This window comes from Sphaeramia orbicularis, chromosome 16, assembly GCF_902148855.1.
Source record: "Sphaeramia orbicularis chromosome 16, fSphaOr1.1, whole genome shotgun sequence".
Taxonomy (NCBI): domain Eukaryota; kingdom Metazoa; phylum Chordata; class Actinopteri; order Kurtiformes; family Apogonidae; genus Sphaeramia; species Sphaeramia orbicularis.
The window spans coordinates 51,759,404-51,781,664 of record NC_043972.1 but is presented as its reverse complement, the minus strand read 5'-3'; the positions used below and the strand labels follow the sequence as shown (position 1 = coordinate 51,781,664).

The following is a 22,261-nucleotide window of genomic DNA, read 5'->3' as shown; positions in this document are numbered from 1 at the left end:
GATCTTGTCCTTTCGGTCATGACCCAAAGCTCATGACCATAGGTGAGGGTAGGAACGTAGATTGACCGGTAAATCGAGAGCTTCACCTCTCGGCTCAGCTCCTTCTTCACCACAACCGACCAGTACAGCGACTGCATCACTGCAGACGCTGCACCGATCCGTCTGTCAATCTCACGCTCCATCCTTCCCTCACTCGTGAACAAGACCCCGAGATACTTAAACTCCTCCACTTGGGGCAAAGACTCCCCACCAACCTGGAGAGGGCAAACCACCTTTTTCCGGTCGAGAACCAGGGCCTCAGATTTGGAGGTGCTGATCCTCATCCCGCTCGCTTCACACTCGGCTGCAAACCGCCCCAGGGCATGCTGAAGGTCCAGGTTCAATGAGGCCAACAGGACAACGTCATCTGCAAAAAGCAGAGATGAAATCCTGTGGTCCCCAAACCGGACCCCCTCCGGCCCTTGGCTATGCCTAGAAATTCTGTCCATAAAAATTATGAACAGAACCGGTGACAAAGGGCAGCCCTGCCGGAGTCCAACATGCACCTGGAACAGGTCTGACTTCCTGCCGGCGATGCGAACCAGGCTCCTGCTTCGGTCATACAAGGACCGGACTGCCCTTAGCAAAAGGCCCCGGACCCCATACTCCCGAAGCACCCCCCACAGGATACCACGTGGGACACGGTCGAACGCCTTCTCCAGATCCACAAAACACATGTGGACTGGTTGGGCAAACTCCCATGAACCCTCAAGCACCCGATGGAGAGTATAGAGCTGGTCCAGCGTTCCACGATCGGGACGAAAACCGCATTGTTCCTCCTGGATCCACGGTTCAACTATCGGTCGGATCCTCCTCTCCAGTACCCTGGAATAGACTTTCCCCAGGAGGCTGAGGAGTGTGATCCCCCTATAGTTGGAGCACATCTTCCGGTCCCCCTTCTTAAAAAGGGGAACCACCACCCCGGTCTGCCAATCCAGAGGTACTGTCCCCGACCACCACGCGATGTTACAGAGACGTGTCAACCAAGACAGTCCCTGCACATCCAGAGACTTAAGGTACTCAGGGCGAATCTCATCCACCCCCGGTGCCCTGCCACCGAGGAGCTTGCCAACCACCTCGGTAACTTCAGCTTGGGTGATGGACGAGTCCACCTCTGAGACCTCAGCCTCTGCTTCCTCTATGGAAGACATGGCAGTGGGATTGAGGAGATCCTCAAAGTATTCCTTCCACCGTCCGACAACATCCCCAGTCAAGGTCAGCAGCTCCCCTCTTCCACTGTAAACAGTGTTGGTGGCGCATTGCTTTCCCCTCCTGAGGCGCTGGATGGTTTGCCAGAATTTCCTCGAGACCAACCGATAGTCCTCCTCCATGGCCTCCCCAAACTCCACCCACACCCGAGTTTTTGCCTCCACAACCACTCGGGCTGCAGCACACTTGGCCTTCTGGTACCCATCAGCTGCCTCGGGAGTCCCACGGGCCAACAAGGCCCGATAAGACTCCTTCTTCAGCTTGACGGCATCCCTTACTTCCGGGGTCCACCACTGGGTTCGGGGATTGCCGCCACGACAGGCACCGGAGACCTTGCGGCCACAGCTCCGAGCAGCCACTTCGACAATGGAGGTGGAGAACATGGTCCACTCGGACTCAATGTCCCCAGCCTCCTCCGGGATCTGGGAGAAGCTCTCCCGGAGGTGGGAGTTGAAGACCGCACTGATATCGGGTTCTGCCAGATGTTCCCAACAGACCCTCACAACACGTTTGGGCCTGCCGAGTCGGTCCGGTTTCCTCCTTCGCCAGCGGATCCAACTCACCACCAGGTGGTGATCAGTTGACAGCTCTGCCCCTCTCTTCACCCGAGTGTCCAAAACACGTGGCCGGAGGTCTGATGATACAACAATGAAGTCGATCATCGACCTCCGGCCTAGGGTGTCCTGGTGCCAAGTGCACTTATGGACATCCCTGTGTTCGAACATGGTGTTCGTTATGGACAAACTGTGACTAGCACAGAAGTCCAATAACAGAACACCACTCGGGTTCAGATCAGGGAGGCCGTTCCTCCCCATCACCCTCCTCCAGGTCTCACTGTCGTTGCCGACAGAAGAAGGCCGGGTACTCTGCACTGCTGTTTGGCCCATAGGCCGAAACAACAGTGAGGCACCTGTCCCCGACCCGAAGGTGTAGGGACGCGACCCTCTCGTTCACCGGGGTGAACTCCAACACATGGCAGCTGAGCTGAGGGGCTATGAGCAAGCCCACACCCGCCCGCCGCCTCTCACCGCGGGCAACGCCAGAGAAGTGGAGAGTCCAGCCCCTTTCGAGGGGTTGGGTTCCAGAGCCCAAGCTGTGTGTGGAGGTGAGCCCGACTATATCTAGACGGTATCTCTCAACCTCCCTCACAAGCGCCGGCTCCTTCCCCCCAGCGAAGTGACATTCCATGTCCCAAGAACTAGACTCTGCGTCCGGGGATCGGGTTGTTGGGCTCCCTGCCGTCGACTGCCACCCAATCCACAATGCACCCGGCCCCTATGATTCCCTCGGTGGGTGGTGAGTCCACCGGAGGTGTTTATATATTATGCTTTGTATTTTTAAAACTATGCATTATTTTCTTAAACTTATATGTTCAAATGCTTTTCCCTTTTGACATCTTGTTGTTTGTTTAAAATGTTGTACTGTATACTCAAATGTTGTTAATAAAGTTAAAAAAAAAACAAACAAACAAAAAAAAATAGTCCAGTTCATGTACGTTCACAAACTAACCTCTAGTTCAATAAAATAACACACTACTTTAAGTGGACAGGTTGGATTTAACATTTTACTGGTTGTTGAATCACTTAATCCATCTAGAAATACATTTTAATATGTTTACGCATTTGGCAGACGCTTCTTTCCAAAGCGACTTACAGGGGAAAACCAATTAAATCACTCAATCAATCAAATTTTATTCATATAGCGCCAGATCACAAAAAAAAGTTATCTCTTGACATTTTATATATAGAGTTGGTCAAAACCAGACTCTAAGTCAATTTACAGAAACCCAACAGAATCCTCCAGGAGCAAACACTTGTGACTGTGTTTTAAATTAAGTTAAACATCATTACATATCCTTAATTTGTATTTAAAAATGGTAGAACATGTATTTTCAACTTCTCATTCCATAAACTAAATCACATCTAACTTTATGTGTGATGGATGGGTCTGTTTCATTTCTATTGTTTTACAGATATAGTCCAGGTTCAACCCTAAAGTCAGATAGATTTACTCAAATGCCGGCATTTAATTCAACTGCATATTACTGATAAAAGTACTGATACTCATATTTTGATGCCTTGTAAATGAACAGACAGTATTAGGTTAGATTTTTTTTTATTAAAAATTGAAACAAAGCAAAGGTGCCTTGAGATTAAAAGGGAAATCAACACATGTGAAAGGTTCAGGCTTTTGGACCAGGGTCTGGTCCAGCTAGTCCAGGACAGCCAGTCTGGAACTCCATGGTCCCGGTCCCTTTTTTGCTTTCTTACAGGAAAAGTAATAAAAATGCTAAAATGAATAACAGAACACATGATGACAGATTCCTACCAGTGTGATGTGACATGTCTGACCTGGGTGGTTGTAAACAGCAGTGGATGATGGACCAGCACACACAAAAAGGTTCGGAAAAAGAGGTGAGTCCATCTGGTCCATTTCAGGTGGAAATCACAATACATACAGAATAAATCAGTGTTCAGCTCACGGCGACAACACAAATACATCCAATTCTCAGATTTAGGTTTAGTGTCAGACTGACTTTTAAAAAGTTTGGCTTAAAAATAAAACTTTTCCTGCAAGCCTACTGGAGTCCGCTTCTGTGCCCAAACCAGCTGCAACACATACCATTGGTTTGTTCGACAGTCAGATCCACTGCTACCGTTGTGGTCCTTTAGTTTCTTTTAATCCTGCATAAATTTCTTCGGCTTTTCTCCTATTTCTTTAGGCTTGTGTCTTATATTTGGCTCCGACAACGTTTACTCGCTCGTTTCGTGTCGGCGATTCAAAGTCCGTCTGAATTTCCTCATCGTCCGTCCACTTGTAGCTTCTCTTTTGGTCCATTTTCCGAATTATCAAAATACAAAGCTTGTGGAAATTAAATTATTTAAATATTGGCGGTGAACAGAATGCGGAAATGCAGCGAGTCTAGTCCACCACTCAGCCTTCTCCAGAACACAGCCCCTCAAAGTTCCTGGTAATCTGGAAAGTACTACCTCTCTACCAGGAGCTTCTTCGGGGTAAATTCGGGGCTGGGGGAGGATCAGTTACCAGGGTAATTTTTGGTGGAAACACACCAGGAACTTTGACAGCTCAGGGTAACACAGAAAGTTCCTGCAAAAGTTCCTGCGATGGGGAAGGGCCTAATATAACATTAACATGAAGTTAGGTTGCTATTCTGACAGTAAAGTGTCCATGAGCATAACTGGAGCAATAACAAGTAGCTCAGTAGATGTTAGTTGATAACTTGGTCAAACTCTCATCCGTTCAGACTAACATATTACCCCTTGAACCTTAAACACGTAGTAACCAAACAGAACTTGTAGTTACTGTAACTTACCCGTACCTTGATGTTGAATGTGTATTCTGCTCTGCACAGCACGTCAGCAACAGCTGTTGACGGCAGCAATGTGGAGGAAGTGGTACCTGTTAGCCAGTGGCGATTTCTCATAGACTGCAAGGGAAGCCCGGCTTCCCCTAAAATTACGAAAATTAAATGGTTAAATATGTACGGTTGTGTTGACATTTTATTGACTACAAATGTGTTAGAACACGTTCATCTCAAAGATGAGTTCGTTCAGAATCAGCTTTATCACAAATCAACAGACTCGATGTTGTTCACTTCTCATACATTCCCGTTGCGCTGTTTTCTCATACGATCTCTGCTCAGTGCATTTGTCCATAGACGCCGGGCGTCTCTGGGCTTCAATGGGACTGAGTGGAACAGTTTTTTTCATTGCCTCAAAACTGGACGGTAATTGGATAAATGCCACGATGTTGTCCCGCCCCTGGACGCCGGGCATCTCTGGGGGTGAATGGAGCTGTGGGCGGAGCTCAGCTGGGCTGGACGCCAGAATCCCACGTGCTGATTGGAGGATCAGTTGAAAGGCTGAATCCCGTTTCATTGACAGCTAGTTTGAGATCTACTCCTTCACTGACACAGTTCAGGTTAATACCGTCGTGCATTCTGCTGTGAAATCAAGAGAGAAACCACTACGAAATTACTCGTTCATTTCTTGCACTGTAAATAAAACACACTCATTGTACTTCCTTGTTTCAATTTAATATAATTTCAGTGTTTTCTTGTTGCAGTTACATAATTTAATCATTTCTTGTTCGAGTTTAATATCGTTTTGTGGATAGTTAAATCAATCAAACTGTCGGCTAGGTTGGAGTGAAAGGAGCATCTCTTGTTTAAAAAGGCTGAAGCCTTACACCCACAACACAATGGGCCAAGGCCGTCTAAGCAGCCTAGTTCTGCTGGACATTCAGAGGACACTGGTCCAGTCCCTGGAAAAGACGCCTACTTGGTACAATAAGGTCACTGACCATTTTCTTAAAAAGGAACGGAGGGCCAAATGTATGTTTAAATAACTTTACTTTTTTTTTTTTTTTTTTTGATGTAAGCTGACAATGAGCTTCCCCTGTCTGAAAGAGGAGCAGCCGCCACTGCTGTTAGCATCTTCTACTATGAAACAACAAAATAAATTAATTCGTTATCAGGAGACAACAAACCTTGTTATCTCGTGATAACGACTTAATTAATTCGTTATCTCGAGAAAATGAACTTTGTTATCTCGTGATAACAAATTAATTAAGTCGTTATCACGAGATAACGACCATAAAAATTATGTGTAAAACCATGACCGTTCTCGGCTTCCATACGAATCAAATACCTGACCAAACATGTTCAAATGGCACCACTACAATAGAAACACATATTTGTTACATAACTGATTGTAAAGTACTTATAAATACCTACCAAAATGTGTTTTAGAAGTTACTTTAGGTTATTTAGTTGAAACAGTATTTGAACAGCAACTTTTTTGATCTCTTACCGAATGACCAGGCCTACTTTCATACTGTTGTTATTCCTATACATATATATATATATATATATATATATATATATATATATATATATATATATATATATATACAGGGTGGGGAAGCAAAATTTACAATATTTTGAGGCAGGGATTGAAAGACAGTGTATGACCAATTAGTTTACTGAAAGTCATGAGAATTTATTTGCCACAAGAAAATTTACATAATTGAAAATGTTTTTATTCTATGTGTCCTCCTTCTTTCTCAATAACTGCCTTCACACACTTCCTGAAACTTGTGCAAGTGTTCCTCAAATATTCAGGTGACAACTTCTCCCATTCTTCTTTAATAGTATCTTTAAGAAAGTCGACATTGCTGTGTGATGTTGTATTGGTAGCATGTTCTAAAATGCCCCAAATAGCAGAATCCAGAGGGTTTAGATTTGGGCTTGAAGGTGGCCATAAACATGATTCCCAGAAACTGCTAAAGTTGGATTTGTTGCTGTTGTCAACAAGTGTTGTGGTGTTCTTGTGTAAGATTTTAACTTCAAATCATATTTTACTGCATTTCTAACGGTCTTGTTGTCTACCTCAAGTTCAATTGCCATTTTTCTCATAGATTTGGTTGGATCCTTTGGGATTTTGGATTTGAGAGCTTTAATAAAAGCTTTGGTACGTTTTTTGTTGCTTCCTCCACTTCCAGACTTTCTCGTAATAGTTTTGCTCATAGTCATTCTCTTCTTTCCATTATAAACAGTCTCTATGGACACTCTAACTATTTTTGAAATCTCCTTTGGTGTGACGAGTGCATTCAGCAAAATCACACACTCTTTGACGTTTGCTTTCCTGATTACTCATATGGGCAAAAGTTTCTGAAAAGGTATGGATAATAGTGTTAGGTATCATTATGACATCAATATATGTTTGGTTTCAAAACAATTGATGTAGTGCCTGCTGAGAAAAAACAACTAAATGTTCATTGTAAATTTTGCTTCCCCACCCTGTATATATATATGTGTGTGTGTATATATATATATATATATATATATATATATATGTGTAAACTTTTTGTGATTGTTGTTTTAGCTGGTTCTAGAACAGAGGACAAGTTGTTTGTCATTTTCAGACATGTTTTTTTTTTTCCGCATTTTAACTTTGTTTTGCCTATTCAATTATTTTTTAAATCAAATGGAAGAAAATAACCAATAGATTAATCGATTATAAAAAAAAATAACGAATAACTACGGCTCTGTTACCATGCCTTAGTATTGAACTGTGTTTCGTATTTTGAAAGGCTGAACCGGAAGTTCAATGCTATCCCGATTTCCTTGATAACATTATTTCCTTAAATCCCATCACGTTGCCGCGTATTTACACACCGCCCATTTTCTGACAATGGCCACTTTTAGGAAGTGACCTGCCTTGATCTGCTATCCCCGCAGTGATGGAGATGAACCAAAACATCACAGACGATGTTGTTAAGTGCGCCACGGACAGGGCCGCCGATCCTGGGATTTTCCCAGCTTGCAAGGCCGGGAAGAGCGAGTATACGGCATCGGAACGCAGCAGCAGGGGCGGCGTGGACTTCCCGGTGTCTGTAGTTCTTCCAGCCGGCGGTACCGGGGAGAGAACCGGGCTACGTACACCCAAACAGTTCTGCACGTTTCTGGGCAGGCCGCTAATAAGCTACACTATCCATGCTTTTGAGAGGTAGGCAGAGTTTGCACTGTAAGAAGGAACGTCAATATCACTTTTTGTGTTTGTATGTAGTCACAGGTAGAGGAACAGCAAAACATGGTGTGTGGATGAGCTGTCAGTGCAGGGGCTTTATTCGTTTTTGTACTTGTCTGTTTTATTTTTATTTATCCAGTTCCATTTTCTCTAAAGCGATACACATATTTGTGACTGTCATCAGTCTCAAGTGTTTGCTCCTGGAGGATTCTGTTGGGTTTCTGTAAATTGGCTTAGAGTCTGGTTTCGACCATCTTTATATGTAAAGTGTCATGCTATAACTTTTGTTATGATTTGGCGCTATTTAAATACAATTTGATTGATTGATTAATATTTATAACAAATGACTTAAATTATACATTTAGATCTTCATTATTTTCTTCTGGCTTGTTCCCGTTATCTTTATTTTATTAACATATTGTTTTGCGAAAGTCATAAGGCATCATTAGATTTGTTGGGTTATATGTTAAAATGATAACACATGCATTTCCCAGACTATGTATTAAGATCCAGTCTGGATATATGGGAAGTATGTACAGCAGTAAAAAGAGAGAGAACATAAGCTAATGAAGGAAAGACTCTAATGGCCAGAGTATTGAAATAAAGTAGGCCATTTGATAGTGTTTGACATTTTAATATGTGGGGTCTATGGGGATTTAGTATTTCTGGAACCAGCCTGAAGTGGCCATTCACACTCCCATAGTGGCTTCATCTTTTTCCCTTAAGGGTAGTCCTTGTTAAAAACACTACAATTTCATTGAGACCAATTTCCAGGAAGTGACTTAAATATTTTTCCTACAATTTTTCAGCTATGCAGCATGAAGTAAGCTTAAATGTTATTTTGTGTGTCATTCTTAAGGTTTCATCCAGTTTTGTCCTTTTTATTAAGCAAAGTTGAGTTTTTTGAAACACATTTAACTAAATTATGATAGTTCTTTCCTTATGCTCTGGAAGGTTCAAAATGTAATTCACTCAGAGATAGGGGTGTAACAGTGCACTGGTTTGCACAGAACAGTTTAGTTTTGAGGCCTTCAGTACAATACAGAGGTGTACCGAATGAATAAATGTAGCCCAGTGTTTTTCAACCTTGGGGTTGGGACCCCAAAAGCGGTCGCCTGAAATTTCTAGTAATTGATAATAATAATAATAATAATAAAGAAACCTTTCTAATAAAAAATATATAGTGAGTTGAGAGAAACAATCCCAATACATAAAAGACATGACAAACTCTGAAGTTGAAACTGAAGCACTGTGATACTGTTTATCTTTCAAATGTTCATTGTGGCTCGTTTAAGATGCTGCAGCTCTTTCATAATTCATAGTTTGAGTTATTGTTTGTTCAGTATTAATTTACAGCCTTATAAATACAAGCTGGACTGACTGTATATATCCTGACCAAGGAAAATAAAATTCTCACTTTGGGCACTAATCTCAACCTGGCTTTTTGGCCTCCGTTCAAAGTAATATACATTATATAGCCTAAATGTAGTCTAAAATTAATGTTTATTAGCAACATAGTATAGCAAACTATTACATGATCAAAAACATATTTATTTTAGCTAAAAAAAACATGTTTTTGGGGTTGCCAGAAATCTATGATAATAAAATGGGGCCATGAGCCAAAAAAGGTAGGGAACCAGTGATGTAGCCTATGTGAAGAATGCAAACACTCACCTTAAGTTTCCACATCAACCTTGACATAGTATGAGCAGGGTTGCCGCAAGCAGAACCCATGTGCAGGGTTTCCTCTATGGGCTAATGCAGCGGCGCTGAGAATTCAGCAGTGGCACCCAAAACACTTTATTCTGAAGCTGGGGGCCGATAAGGGTGGGGGGGGGGGGTTTAAACATGACAACAGAGAGTATAACAAAGGGACAGAAGCTGGGTCGCATGTTTAAGCATGTGTGTGTCCTCCTTTACTGGTCTCCTTCACTGTACCGAAAATGTATCAAGCCTAAGACCCCTGTACCATTACACCCCTACTCAGAGATCTATAAAAGGCTTTCCTCAAACTTTTCTACCTTGGTAGATTATTGACCTAAACAGAAAGAAACTGTAGTAGAGTCTTTTTTAATACTAATAACAGAGTGGAACACAGTGATTTCTTTACTGTCCGTCCTTTCCATTCTGTATTAAGAATTAAGAATCTTTATTTTGTCAGCAGAGGTTTACACACGTAAACATGCACATGGTTATTGTGGAGGTTAATTACCATTATTGTCTATTTTCCTGATTGTTTAGAATAGAGTAAACACAAAATGGTTCTGATGTATGATATGAGTACATGCTCCAGCGTTGGCAAGTAGGCAGTGATACTGATACTGATTTAATGCTCCGTTACCATTTGATGAGGAGGTGGATGTTTACGCTATGTTCTGATCACCACCTGACCTCCATAACAAGAACGCAATAACAACCGGTCAGTCATTACAATCTGATGTGTCTGCTCTTAGCTTGGTGTGAGTGTTTACCCTTTGGCAGGAAATGAAAGCAGCGACATCCTGGGAGTACAGAGCAAGAGAGATGCTGTGTGTGTGGCCCATGATTAAAGAGAGAATCCCATTAGTGGAAGGTCGTAGGTCGTCTTTTTTGAAGAGTAGCCGAGATACATCACAACAAACCCAACACTCATGTTAAAGTTTTCGCCAGGATGCAACCACTGAGACCAAAAAAATTAAGCTAAAACAGAAGGGCCAAAATGTGCAGCTCATTGAATGTCCACTTGACCTGGCATCCAAATGTGAGTCAATCCCCAGACATCCCATTTAAATAGCAGTCCATTATATAGTTTCACAGTGTCTACGTCACCTTCTTTTATACATTTTATTAAGTAACCATTGAATAGGAAGTTGACTTAATAATGCTCTAAGAATTTATAAAATCTGACCCAATATATTAATAACATCTTTGTTAAACTGCTCAAATATGCTGTTGTAGCTTCTTTCCCAGGCCTGCCTGATTGGTCATGTTACAGATCACATATGTTCTTGCAGGGTGTCATGGATCCAGAGAATCATGGTCGTGGTTGCCAAAGAAAACACAGAGCTGATGACAGACATCATCCAGCGCTACCAACACACAAAGGTTCAAACTGTGCCAGGTGGTTCCACTCGTCACAGGTCCATATGCAATGGGGTTCTGGCTCTGGGGGAGGATGGGGAGGACAAGAGGCCTGAGGTCGTCATCATCCACGATGCAGTGCGGCCTTTTGTGGAGGAGGACTTCTTGTACAAGATAGTCATGACTGCCAAAGAACAAGGGGTCAGTAATGTCCACACTAATGAAACATCATGCCTGATCCTGGTGTCTCTCGTATTAAACATGTTTTTGGCAGATGAGTGAAATGCTTTTAATCAGCCTTATTCAGTCAAGAGACAAATTAGATGTTAACCCCTCAAAAGCTCCCATTTTATCCCTGTCAAATCCTAATTATTTGAGTCAAGCTAAACACACTACAGATGACGGACCATTTATGTGACTGCATTTACACACAAGTGTTACTGTTGTTGATCACCTGTTAAACCTATTTGTGTTTCCATAGAAATCATTCGCTAGTTACTTGGACACTGAAGAAAGCACTTGAGGGGTCTAATATGCCTTTGGTAGTCCCTGTAGCTTAAGCCTCAGTCACAAAGCTTCGTACAAACGATGGGTTCGTATGAATCTCCCGGTTCGTATGAGTTCTGAAGTTCGTAGACATTCGTGGAGGGAGCAGTAGTTTCTTACGGCTGTCTTACAAAGTTGGTACGGCTGCCGTTCAAAATGCAAGAACATCTTGAGGCCCCCGTGCGAAAATGACGTGATTTTGAGTTGTACGAACACCGTACAGCTGTCATGGTCTTCGTAAGGGTGCCTTTAGACCTTCCTACATCAGACCTACAGTTACTTCATGAATTATTTTGTCGTGAGGTCAATGTACGTCAGCCCTATGTGAAACTCATGGCGCTCACAAGTCGATGGTAGGAAGATCTTACGGTGTTTCAGTCCGACAGCAACAGAAGAAGAGGGATATTCTAAAGTGCTTAATAAAAAACACAGCTTAATGTGGTTTAATGCCCCAGAACAGTGATCGATAATCACCAAAGTTCGTGTGGACATCTGTTGTCATGTCCACTTTTACCTCTGCAAAAAAACTGAACAGAGTTTAAGTTGAGCGTATTGTTTTTTTCATTCATTCATTCATTCATTCATTTTTTGAACTGCTTTATCCTCCAGACGGTTGCGGAGGCGCTGGAGCCTATCCCATCATTAGAGATGTCCACCATAATTTGGTGATGATTGATGCTCTTTTCAGACATTAAACTATATTAAGCTATTTTTACATTAAGCCTTTTGAGAATGCACGTTTGATGCGTTTGGGATTGTGCGCTGTCCATGGTGCTGAAATCACACATTACTGCGCAAAAACGTACTATTAGAAATTAGGAGTCATAATAAGACATCAGATGAAGAAATTTGAAGTAGAAGGTATAAGAATAAAACAAAGATACACAAGAATAATAGAGAGAAGTGAACTGTAAAAACACTAACTGTCCGAGACGCACATCCATCACCCTGGTCCTCATCTCTGTGGACTGTGCATTATCTCTGCAGATTTGTTTCAAGTTTATTTTTCCATGAATAAAACACGTTATTTCCTTCTGCACTGTGCATTTGAGTCCAGTCATTCACTCCATCTTGAAAATTTGTATTCAACTCCGTCAAAGAACTGCCGTACAAATCATGCAATACCGCCTATAAACACCTTACGTCCACCTTAAGAGCGCCGTGTGTCTGTTCATGTGAACGCTTTAAGGGACCCCTAATAACACTGTAATGTGTTCTTGAGATCTATTTGCGGCCACTGCAGGAACATGTGGGTCCTGGAAAGGCCTCCTGATCCACGAACGTCATGCGTTGTTCTTACGTAGTTCATAAGGCATTCGTTAGTGCGCTGTGCGAAAGGGGGTTTCGTACTGCGTTTGTGGAAAATCTTGGACAAGATCGCTCACCTGACTACGAACTTGGGAACAGTCCACCAACACTCCATTCTTATACGGCTGCCTTGAGAAGGTCGTACAAAATGGTCCATAAATGGTTTGCACGGTGTTCGTACCCATTCGTAATGGCATTTGCCTGAAACAGAAAAAAGCAGGCTAATTTTACTTGCATATTTACATGAGTGTGGCCAGATCTCATGAAAGGAACAACGTCAGATTGTTTAATTGTCAACAATTAAATTAATCCCTAATTACTTTGATAATCAAGTTAGTCAAAAAAGTCACACTTCAGATTTCTTTCCTCCCATCTGATACTAAACCTTTGTCAACTTGTTAAAATATCCTAAGGTTGTGGACAATAGCAATTGGTGCTAAACTGGAGAGGGTAAGAGAATATGAACATATCTTTTGTAAACATTTACTTTTGATCACTAAAAATGTTCAGACAGTTCACTTTGTCACAACAAACTGTCCAATGGTAATTACATCATACTTTGAAAAGTAAAATAACCCAAAAATGTTTTAACAAGTTGCAGCTGCTACTTGTAACAATCTGTTTGATCATGTTTTCCAGTAGCTTATGAAGGCAGGAAGTGTCCATTTCCAGAAGGAGTTCAGAGAAAGATCCTAATTCTTCTACAAATAGAGGAAACAACCCTAAAATGCCAGCAGCTCCTTGATCTTGGAAAGTGAAGCGTAAATTTGTTAAATTTGGACTGTTGCTCATTCTTCATTTCAGCTTTTAACTGAACACCAGAAAAAGGCCAATTAGTGCTCAGAGTATGAAGAAATCATGCTCAGCTGCAGTCACTGGTTCAGGAACCCAACTTAGCTAAATTAACTTGTGTTTGTGACCAAACTTAAGAGAGCAAAGAAAACAAACTGGTTGTGAACGCACCTTCAACCAAACCCTTTCCATCATCTTTTTTCACTCACAGTCTCCATGTTTTCATACAGTGTTTATGAGAATGACAGGCCCATCGCACCCAGTGGTAATGTTTACTTCGTCAGTGATAGATAGAAAATGTTTTAGCCACGATGTGTTAGTTTCATATTTCATTTCATATTCATATTTCATATTAGTCTCATAAAGATTCATGGCAGAGTTTCACAGCTGACAAAGGACCGTGTTGGATACAGGGCACACTCACTCTCTGACAGGAGGCAAACATTTATGATGTGTTCCTTTGTGTGTGTGTGTGTGTGTGTCTGTGTGTTAGAGCCTGGGAGATATGGGATTTTTGGGGCTGATACCGATACTGGGGGCTAAAAACAGGCAATATCCAATATATCGGCCGAAATCCGATATTGGCCGATAACCAATATATTGGCCGATATATGAAATAAGAACACTGATCTACACAGGATATAATAATCTTATATTAGATAACTGGACAGGTGGATTAACAGTTGCATAAATCTTTGTTTATCTCACAAATGTAATTTACACAACTTTCAAATGAAAACTATGCAGTCACAAAAATAATTAGAGCAAAAAATATTACTTACCACACAATTATGTTTTCACTCACAAATTTTGATGTGTCTGCCTCACGGCACTACAACTTCTTATGTGGACTAAGGACTAAGCTGAGCATGTGCAGAGTGAATTAGGTGAGTCCTAAGTTGTTCCTGATTGGAGCAATTGCAAGAGTTACAACAGACCCGTGTTACAACTGTCCCCAGTCTCCTCTACACTGTTAACACCTAGGCCTGCTGGCAGAATTAAACTGTGAGGTAGACAGGAAGTGCATGGACATGGGTGTGCATGGGGGATGAATACTTCATAAGACGGGGGGGGGGTCTGTGATTTTCGGAGAGGGGGGGAGGGCTTCGTGGTCCATCCTTGTCAGAGCACGCGGTAGCGGTCCGTGATTTTCGCCAGGGTGGGGGGTCAGAGCGAGGGGGGATAAGCAGTCCATCCTTGTCAGAGCGCGCGAACGGGGGGTAGCTCCGTGATTGTGTGTGTGGGGGTGATAGCGTCATTGTCTGAGCAGGAGTGAAAGTGAAACTAACTCGCTTTAAATTTCCTCTTATTCTCCGGGCAGCACACACACACACAGGAGCAGTGAGTGACAGAATCTCCGCGCAGCAAAAAAAGTTAATATATTGGCTACATGTTGGTCGATGTTGATTAATTGGTGATATGCTATAATAATCGGTCGGGCTCTAGTGTGTGTGTGTGTGTGTGTGTGTGTGTGTGTGTGTGTGTGGAGCTTCATGATGAACTTTCACAGCAGGCAGTCTGGACTTTATTATGCTACCAGGATCCCATTCAGGACAGAAAGCCTGTCTCTGAAAGGAAGCAGATTAATTTTGGTTTTAACAGCATGTGCAACATACAGAACACATGTTGGCTTTCATTTCATTTTGGGAGTTGTCTTGACACACACTGACTTTTGGAAACTGTAAAGAATTTTGGCTCCAGTTATGGAATATTGGGTATAAAATGTAGTCTCTGAAATGTGGATTATTTAGAATTTCCAGTGGAGAAACCCCATATAGTTCACAGGCTTTTTGGGCTGGTCAAGATGGATTTTTTGTGCAGTTTTTGTGTAATCCTCAACGTGAAGTTACAATGTCCACCTTTATAGCAGAAATAAATATGTTAACAGCCAAAGTACAAAAAACTTTTGGTCTCTATAGCTAATTTGTCCTAATCATGACAACTGTATGGGAGTGATTTGATATGTGATATTTATACAACATGTAACACATGATTAACTTAGAGATAAAGGAAACAGAACTATGGAATGTGGCAAAATGAGCATAGCAGTTTCTCTAATGCCCATAAACCAAATCCTTTTCATGCTGACAGAATCTACAGAATCACTACAGAGTTAAAGTGCTTGCTAGCCTAGCCACAGTGACATTATTGCTGCCTTCATTTGCTATTGGGAAGATGATTCTTTCCACTTGTGAATTCGAAATTGTAAGTGCAATGTGTTCAAGTGCTTTTGTTGTTGTAAAGAAATGAAAAATGGCTAACATAATTTATTGTAACCGGCTACTTGGGTAAAAAAGTTTTAAACGTGTTAATTCATCTGCTACAGCATTTTTTTTTGGCAAGTTGTGTATACTATAAATATGCAAAATCATCAGCTAACGGCAGCAGGACATTGAAAAAACATTGTTGATCATTCAAGATGAATCTCTTGTTGCTCTCTGCCATGTTGAAAAGTTTAAAGGTTATTTTCATCTCTGCAGCCTGTGCATCAAAATTTTTTCTCAGTTTTCTAGTGGAAAATGTTGACATGAGTGGCTGTTCATGTGCAATTTCTGAGTTTGTAAGTAGTATTTACCATAATTCCCATAGCACGTGAAAGCAGGATAAAGACCCACAATGCTGGGTAGTGAAGCCTGGAAACAATGAGTTGGTGGGCTAAAGGTGAACCTCCCATCTGAACAAAGATAGGTTATGTGTACCAAGATGCACCACTTCTTATTTAACTTAAAAACTGATATGAAAAAGGTTGTCTAAGGTTAAACTCTGCATGATTACCTTATTGCCTGTTGAGGTCCAGTACTGCGCAGAAGTGTTGTACCAACATTAAGTTTTTTTGGTTCAGTAAAGTTTTAATGACCACACATGGATTTGTCAGTCTCTGTACTAACTACTGGATATATGGAACGTATGTACAACAGTAAAAATAACAATTTCAGGGAAATATCAGTTTCTATGTATTCTAACTGTTTGTGCTGATTCTTGTCATGGAGTCAGGGATCCTTCACCTTCAGAGCCCATTTAGTTAAGTTTTTTGTGTCTTTCAACCTGCAAATTCAACAAAGATAAAGTTGTAATATTTTGGTAGTATAAGTTGCCTCCAACTCTGTGAGACTGTTTTAGAAAACACATACAAATATTAGCAAGTAGCTGAAGTTTACTATAAATCACCTTCTTGCATGTTCACCCTTTCTCAGCCCTACTGTCTTATCCAAATATGGGCAGTATCGTTCCTAAAAACTAAGGTGGCAACAATGTAGTCATGTGTTAACAAAGAATTCCATAAAGTAACATATTCATCCTCTCGTGCTCATTTCTTGACCAAGGCAGTGGGCGCGATCCGGCCTCTGGTGTCCACAGTTATAGCCACCACTTCAGAGGGCTACCTGGATCATACTCTGGAACGAGCCAAATACAGAGCCAGTGAGATGCCACAAGGGTTCACTTATGACATCATCTATCAAGCCTATAAAAGGGTAAGGGGGTTCCTTTACTACAAACCCAGTGGGCCTTATGCAGAAACATTCTCTGAAATTTTTTCTCTTACATTTTCACAGACAAGTAAGAGAAATCAACTCTGGATGCACAAAAAGTTCTTAACATCCAAATCTGCTCTTACGCAGGTGTGCTAGATGTTGAATCTCACTTGATCGTAAATGGGACGGGTGTGGTTGATTGTTGTTAATTAGCATATGTGACACCCACTAAACACTGTAAAAGGCAGGTGTTGTGCAGTGTGAAAACAGCTGACTTTTGGGCTGTAAGAGAAAGAGTGTTAGCACCAGTGAAATGGAAATGCTCTTAAAGGAGTAATATTTTGCTTTTCTAATTGGAATTATGCATTTTAACATTTCCCTGTGGTCTATAAACTGTAAATGCTATGGTTGGGTCTGAATTCTTCATTAATTAAACTCCACAGGCCCATCTTCAACCCTATTTTTGGCTAACGACACAAGAAAGGTAATTTTGAGCGCTGGCCCTTTAAATCCGAATGAGCCACTTCACACCCCACCCCCTCCAGGTTGTTGACTGTGTCCCATTCAGACACTTCTACTTGTTAATACGACCAACAACTGTAAATTTTAGGTAATCAGCTCAAAGTTTGGACGTATTTTCAGTTTAACTACAACCGCAGCTCCTGATAAACAATTATGGGGTACTCATAGAAATGTTTGTCGGAAGTCTTGACCTTATATGTGCAAATGTCGTGATGTAACTAGCTATAAAACATAACAAATTAAGCAGGAATTGAAACAGGTTGTAGAAATCCAATTGATTTTTGGTGGAATGAATATAAAGATAGCTTTGCAGTACCTGGAGGGTTCAAATTCAAAATTTTTGAACTGTTAGGGTTTCCAAATACAGAAATAAAGGTGCCAATGACTAATAAAAGTGGGTTTAGCAAAATATGACCCCTTTAAATCAAATTAAACATAGGAAGTTTTTCTTCTTCCCATTCCTTTTCGAGTGTAGATGAATGATTTTAGAATTTTGAATTTGCATGCAGTCTGTAAATGCTTGAAATAAATAAATAAAATGAAACAGGGTCTTTAAGAGTGTCAGTAGTGGTGTAAACAGCAAAAATGCAGCAATTGTAGCACATACAGTGGGTATAAAAAGTCTACACACCCTTGTTAAAATGCCAGGTTTTTGTGATGTAAAAAAATTAGACCAAGATAAATCATTTGAAATCTTTTTCCACCATTAGTGTAACCTATAAACTCTACAACTCAGTTGAATAACAAACTGAAATCTTTTAGGGAGGGGATGTAAAAATAAACAACTGAGATAATGTTGTTGCATAAGTGTGCTCACCCTCTTATAACTGGGGATGTGGCTGTGTTCAGAATTAACCAATCACATTTATATTCATGTTAAAAGGTAGTCAGCACACACCTGCCACCATTTTAAGTTATTCTGATTAACCCCAAATAAAGTTGGACTGTTCTAGTAGGCTTTCCATGACATTTTTGTAGTCACATCAAGCCATGGTCCGCAGAGATCTTCCAAAATATCAGTGGGATCTCATTGTTCAAAGGTATCAATCAGAAGAACGGTACAAAAGAATATCCAAGGCATTAAATATACCATGGAATACAGTGAAGACAGTCATCGTCAAGTGGAGAAAATATGGCACAGTGACATTACCAAGAACTGGCCATCCCTTCAAAACTAATGAAAAGACGAGAAGAAAACTGGTCAGGGGAGGCTGTCAAGAGGCCGACAGCAACACTGAAGAAGATGCAACAATTCCTTGCAAACACTTGCTAGAAACGACTAATTACTAATTACTAGTACATATGATAATCTCACATGTCTGGGCTATGGGGAAGGATACCAAGACAAAAGCCTTATTTTGTGAAGAGAAGTACCCAAGCCAGGCTAAATTTTTTTAAAAACACATTTTAAATCTCCTAAACACATGTAAGAAAATGTGTTATGGTGGGATGAAACCATGGTTGAATTTTTTGGCCATAATTACAAAAGGTATATTTAGTGCAAACACAACACTGCCCATCACAAAAAGAACACCATTCCTACATTGAAGCATGGTGGTGGCAGCATCATGCTTTGGGGCTGTTTTTCTGCAGCTGGAGCTGGGGACTTTGACAAGGTGTAGGGAATTCTGAACACTTCCAAATACTTCCAATATTTGGAAGTGTTCAGAATTCCCTACACCTTGTCAAAGTCCCCAGTGTTGGCACAAAACCTTCAGGCTTCTGCTAGAAAGATAAGATGCACATACGTGCATTTCGGTTGGTAACCGCACGTGTGCGTTGGTTTCTGTCCTACTTATAATACTATGGTGGTACGGGGTGGTGCAGTTTGTGCCCCCTGCAGAAGTGAAAGTGAAACTTTATGGTCATTTACCTTTTCCCTACCTCCTGAAGCTTTACAAACTTTAATTTGAGGGGCCAGGACATTTGTCCTGGCCTATTATATATTATACATATGTATAATAAGTCTAATGCAACAGTGATGATTTTTTTTGTATGAAATGTTTAATGTGGCGGCATGGAATTTGCTGTGGTGCAACCTTACCAGCTGAAATACTGCACTTATGTTCCCAGTTGCTAAGCGACATCAGCTGATCTGTGAAAGTTTGCAGCGCAAAGAAACTTCGTAGTCAGCACAGTGGAATTTTTTTAATATAAATTTTGGAGAGGGCAAGACTTTTGATTCTTGGTTAAAGGCTGAGTTATCCTCCCCAGCAAAGAAAAGCAAAAGGAGAAGAAGAACAGCGCAGAAGTCAGAGAAGTGATAGTGAAAAGACACTTTGATCTGGACACAGAAAAGAAGACAGACATGAGATTAACACCGCCGAATGCGAACCTTTATTGGGCACGATTTCGGGTGGGTGACACCACTACCACTGATTACTTTTTCTTGGTCTCATTATTTTACATCACCAAAACCTAGCATTTGAACAGGGGTGTGTGGACTTTTTATATCCACTGTATGTGATGCTGTGGATGCCATGTCAATAGAGGGACACATAGTTACAGAGATTAGAAGAGAGTTGTTTGATATAAAAACCACTATAGTTTTGCATGTGAAAAAGGGGATCTAGTAAGTTACGTCAGATTCTCTCGGAGAGGAAAAACTATGGTACTCCGTCTAGCAGTAAAATAAAATAATTTATCAGTGTAGGTTATAGGCAAACAGACTATCATACATGGACAATGTCTTCATCAGGATCTGAATGAAAGGTCTTACACTGCAAGATGGAGGACCATAGCTTTTTTCCTTTGCAATAAAGAATGACTTATTGGAAGCCCATTTTTTAATTTATTTATGGGCTATCATGACAAAAACAAATCTGATGGTTATCGTGTTAAAGTAAAAAATATTTATTTCCTTGGTGCCCCAAAGATGTCCTTTTGTTTAATTATTAAATTTTGTTCTTAGAATTTCTGATACAAAGGTGTCCAGTCAGACGCTCCACTTGACGGTGGTGCTATGGTTGAATTGATGAATAATGTATTTTTCAACCACAGATTTAATTATCAATCATAGAAATTCCTTTAAAACATAAAATACAGTGGAACCTCACAGTATGAGTTTAATTTGTTCCATGACTGGGCTCATTTTGCAATTTACTTGTTTTACAAATTAATTTTCCATGTTGAGATTAATTGAAATACAGTTATTCTGTCCCAGCCCCCCAAAACCCACCTAAAAACCACCCCAAAATCCTTTCTTTTAAGGGTTTTTGAAACAGAAAAGGTGCAGTTACAAAGACAATAACAATTATAAAAATAAATAAACTGGTTTTATTAACTTATTTACCTTTAAGATAAGGCAAACTGTGCACAAGGAAGATGGGGGAGCTGGGAGGAGGAGGAAGAGGGTTGTTCTAAAACATAAGGTAGAACAATTTCTGGTGTTTTCTCTGTCTCTCCACTTAATTCGGGCTTTCTGGCCTCACTTTCATCACTGTCTGCACTGGAAGGTGGTTTCATTAAAAACCTATCCAGAGAAATCTGCTTGGTTTAGTAGCAGAGGCTGCACCTGTTAGGAGGAGCACCTTCTCATACTGTAGATTTCCACTCTTATTTTGAGACAAAAAGGCTCAAGAGTGATAGAAAAATTCTGTGATATACTCTGAGACAAAAGACGAAGTCACTGGATTCTGGAATCAGAAGGCTTTACTTGCAAGGAGTCAAGTACATACAGTGAGATGCAGCAGTTGACTGACTATCAACAGGAAGTGTAAGATCTTATGAAAGAACATGAGTATTACAATCATTGGACCAAGTGTACAAATATTATGACGTTGATCAGGTTCACCATTGGCTTAAGTATTCAAAACACGGTGATGCATGGGTTCAGTGACCGCATTTGTACTCTTCCTCCACCTGCCCCATGGCCTGATCTCCTCAAGGGCAGCAGCCCGCTCTGGACCCAAAGTGGATGGACAACAAGTACGCTTTGGTCCCAAACTAGAACTAAACAAGCAGATAGCAAAGAAATGGTAGACATATCCTGAGTGGGTATGTCCGGGCATTCTTGCAAAATGTCATCATAACCCATCCGTGACTCGTGCTCTGGACACCTGGTATTTACAGGATATAGTCTAATAGCCTAATTTTTCTAACAAAGAGCTGTGGCTTGTTAACCGAATTTCTCGTACTACAGTACACTCGTACCATGAGGTGCTACTGTAATCTGAGTTAGATTGTAATGTGTGTTTCTGTGTTTCCAAAATTGAAGACACGTGTGACCATGCATTGAATAAATACTTCTTGGGCTGTGATGTTTTTCTCTTTATCTTAGTAAGGGTACGCTCGATCACTTGTAAACTCTTGTCTTTCTTGGAGTAGGAGCAAAACAAAACAAGAAAAGCACTCGGAGAGCACAGACCTCTGCCAAGACAGACCCCCCCCCCGGATCACCACCAAAATGTAATCATTTCTTCCTTGTGCCAGTATCAGCATTTCCTGAAAATTTCCTGAAAATCCATCCATAACTTTTTGAGTTATCCTGCTAACAAACAAACAGACAAATTCAAGTGATCACAATACCTCCTGGCGGAGGTAATAAGAGAACATTGGTGAATCCTGCTAATCTGTGGATACTAACAAAATAAGAGAATATGTAGGATGCAAACCAAAATAAGAGAAAATTTGTTCCTATGTGGTTTCTTGCATGAGGCCCAGTTTTTCCCATTTAATAACCTAGACTGTCTAATTCTTCTCACCACAGTTTACAGTACATACATATTTAATGCTCTCCATATTATCATCAATGATCTCATT

General features: G+C 41.0%; 1 protein-coding gene across 3 annotated transcripts in view; it reads left to right on the top strand.

The window, feature by feature from the left end:
- Nucleotides 1–7,379: 7,379 nt before the first annotated feature.
- Nucleotides 7,380–22,261, top strand: part of crppa (CDP-L-ribitol pyrophosphorylase A) — a 127,839-nt gene continuing 112,957 nt past the window's right edge. For 2 of the 3 annotated variants that reach the window (XM_030157622.1, XM_030157620.1), the window contains exons 1-3: nucleotides 7,380–7,778; nucleotides 10,793–11,060; nucleotides 16,829–16,978. In XM_030157622.1, the coding sequence (XP_030013482.1) occupies nucleotides 7,513–7,778; nucleotides 10,793–11,060; nucleotides 16,829–16,978 (684 nt within the window). In that variant the 5' untranslated portion in view covers nucleotides 7,380–7,512. The remainder of the gene's footprint in view (nucleotides 7,779–10,792; nucleotides 11,061–16,828; nucleotides 16,979–22,261) is intronic. The other variant, XM_030157621.1, reaches the window with a different exon arrangement.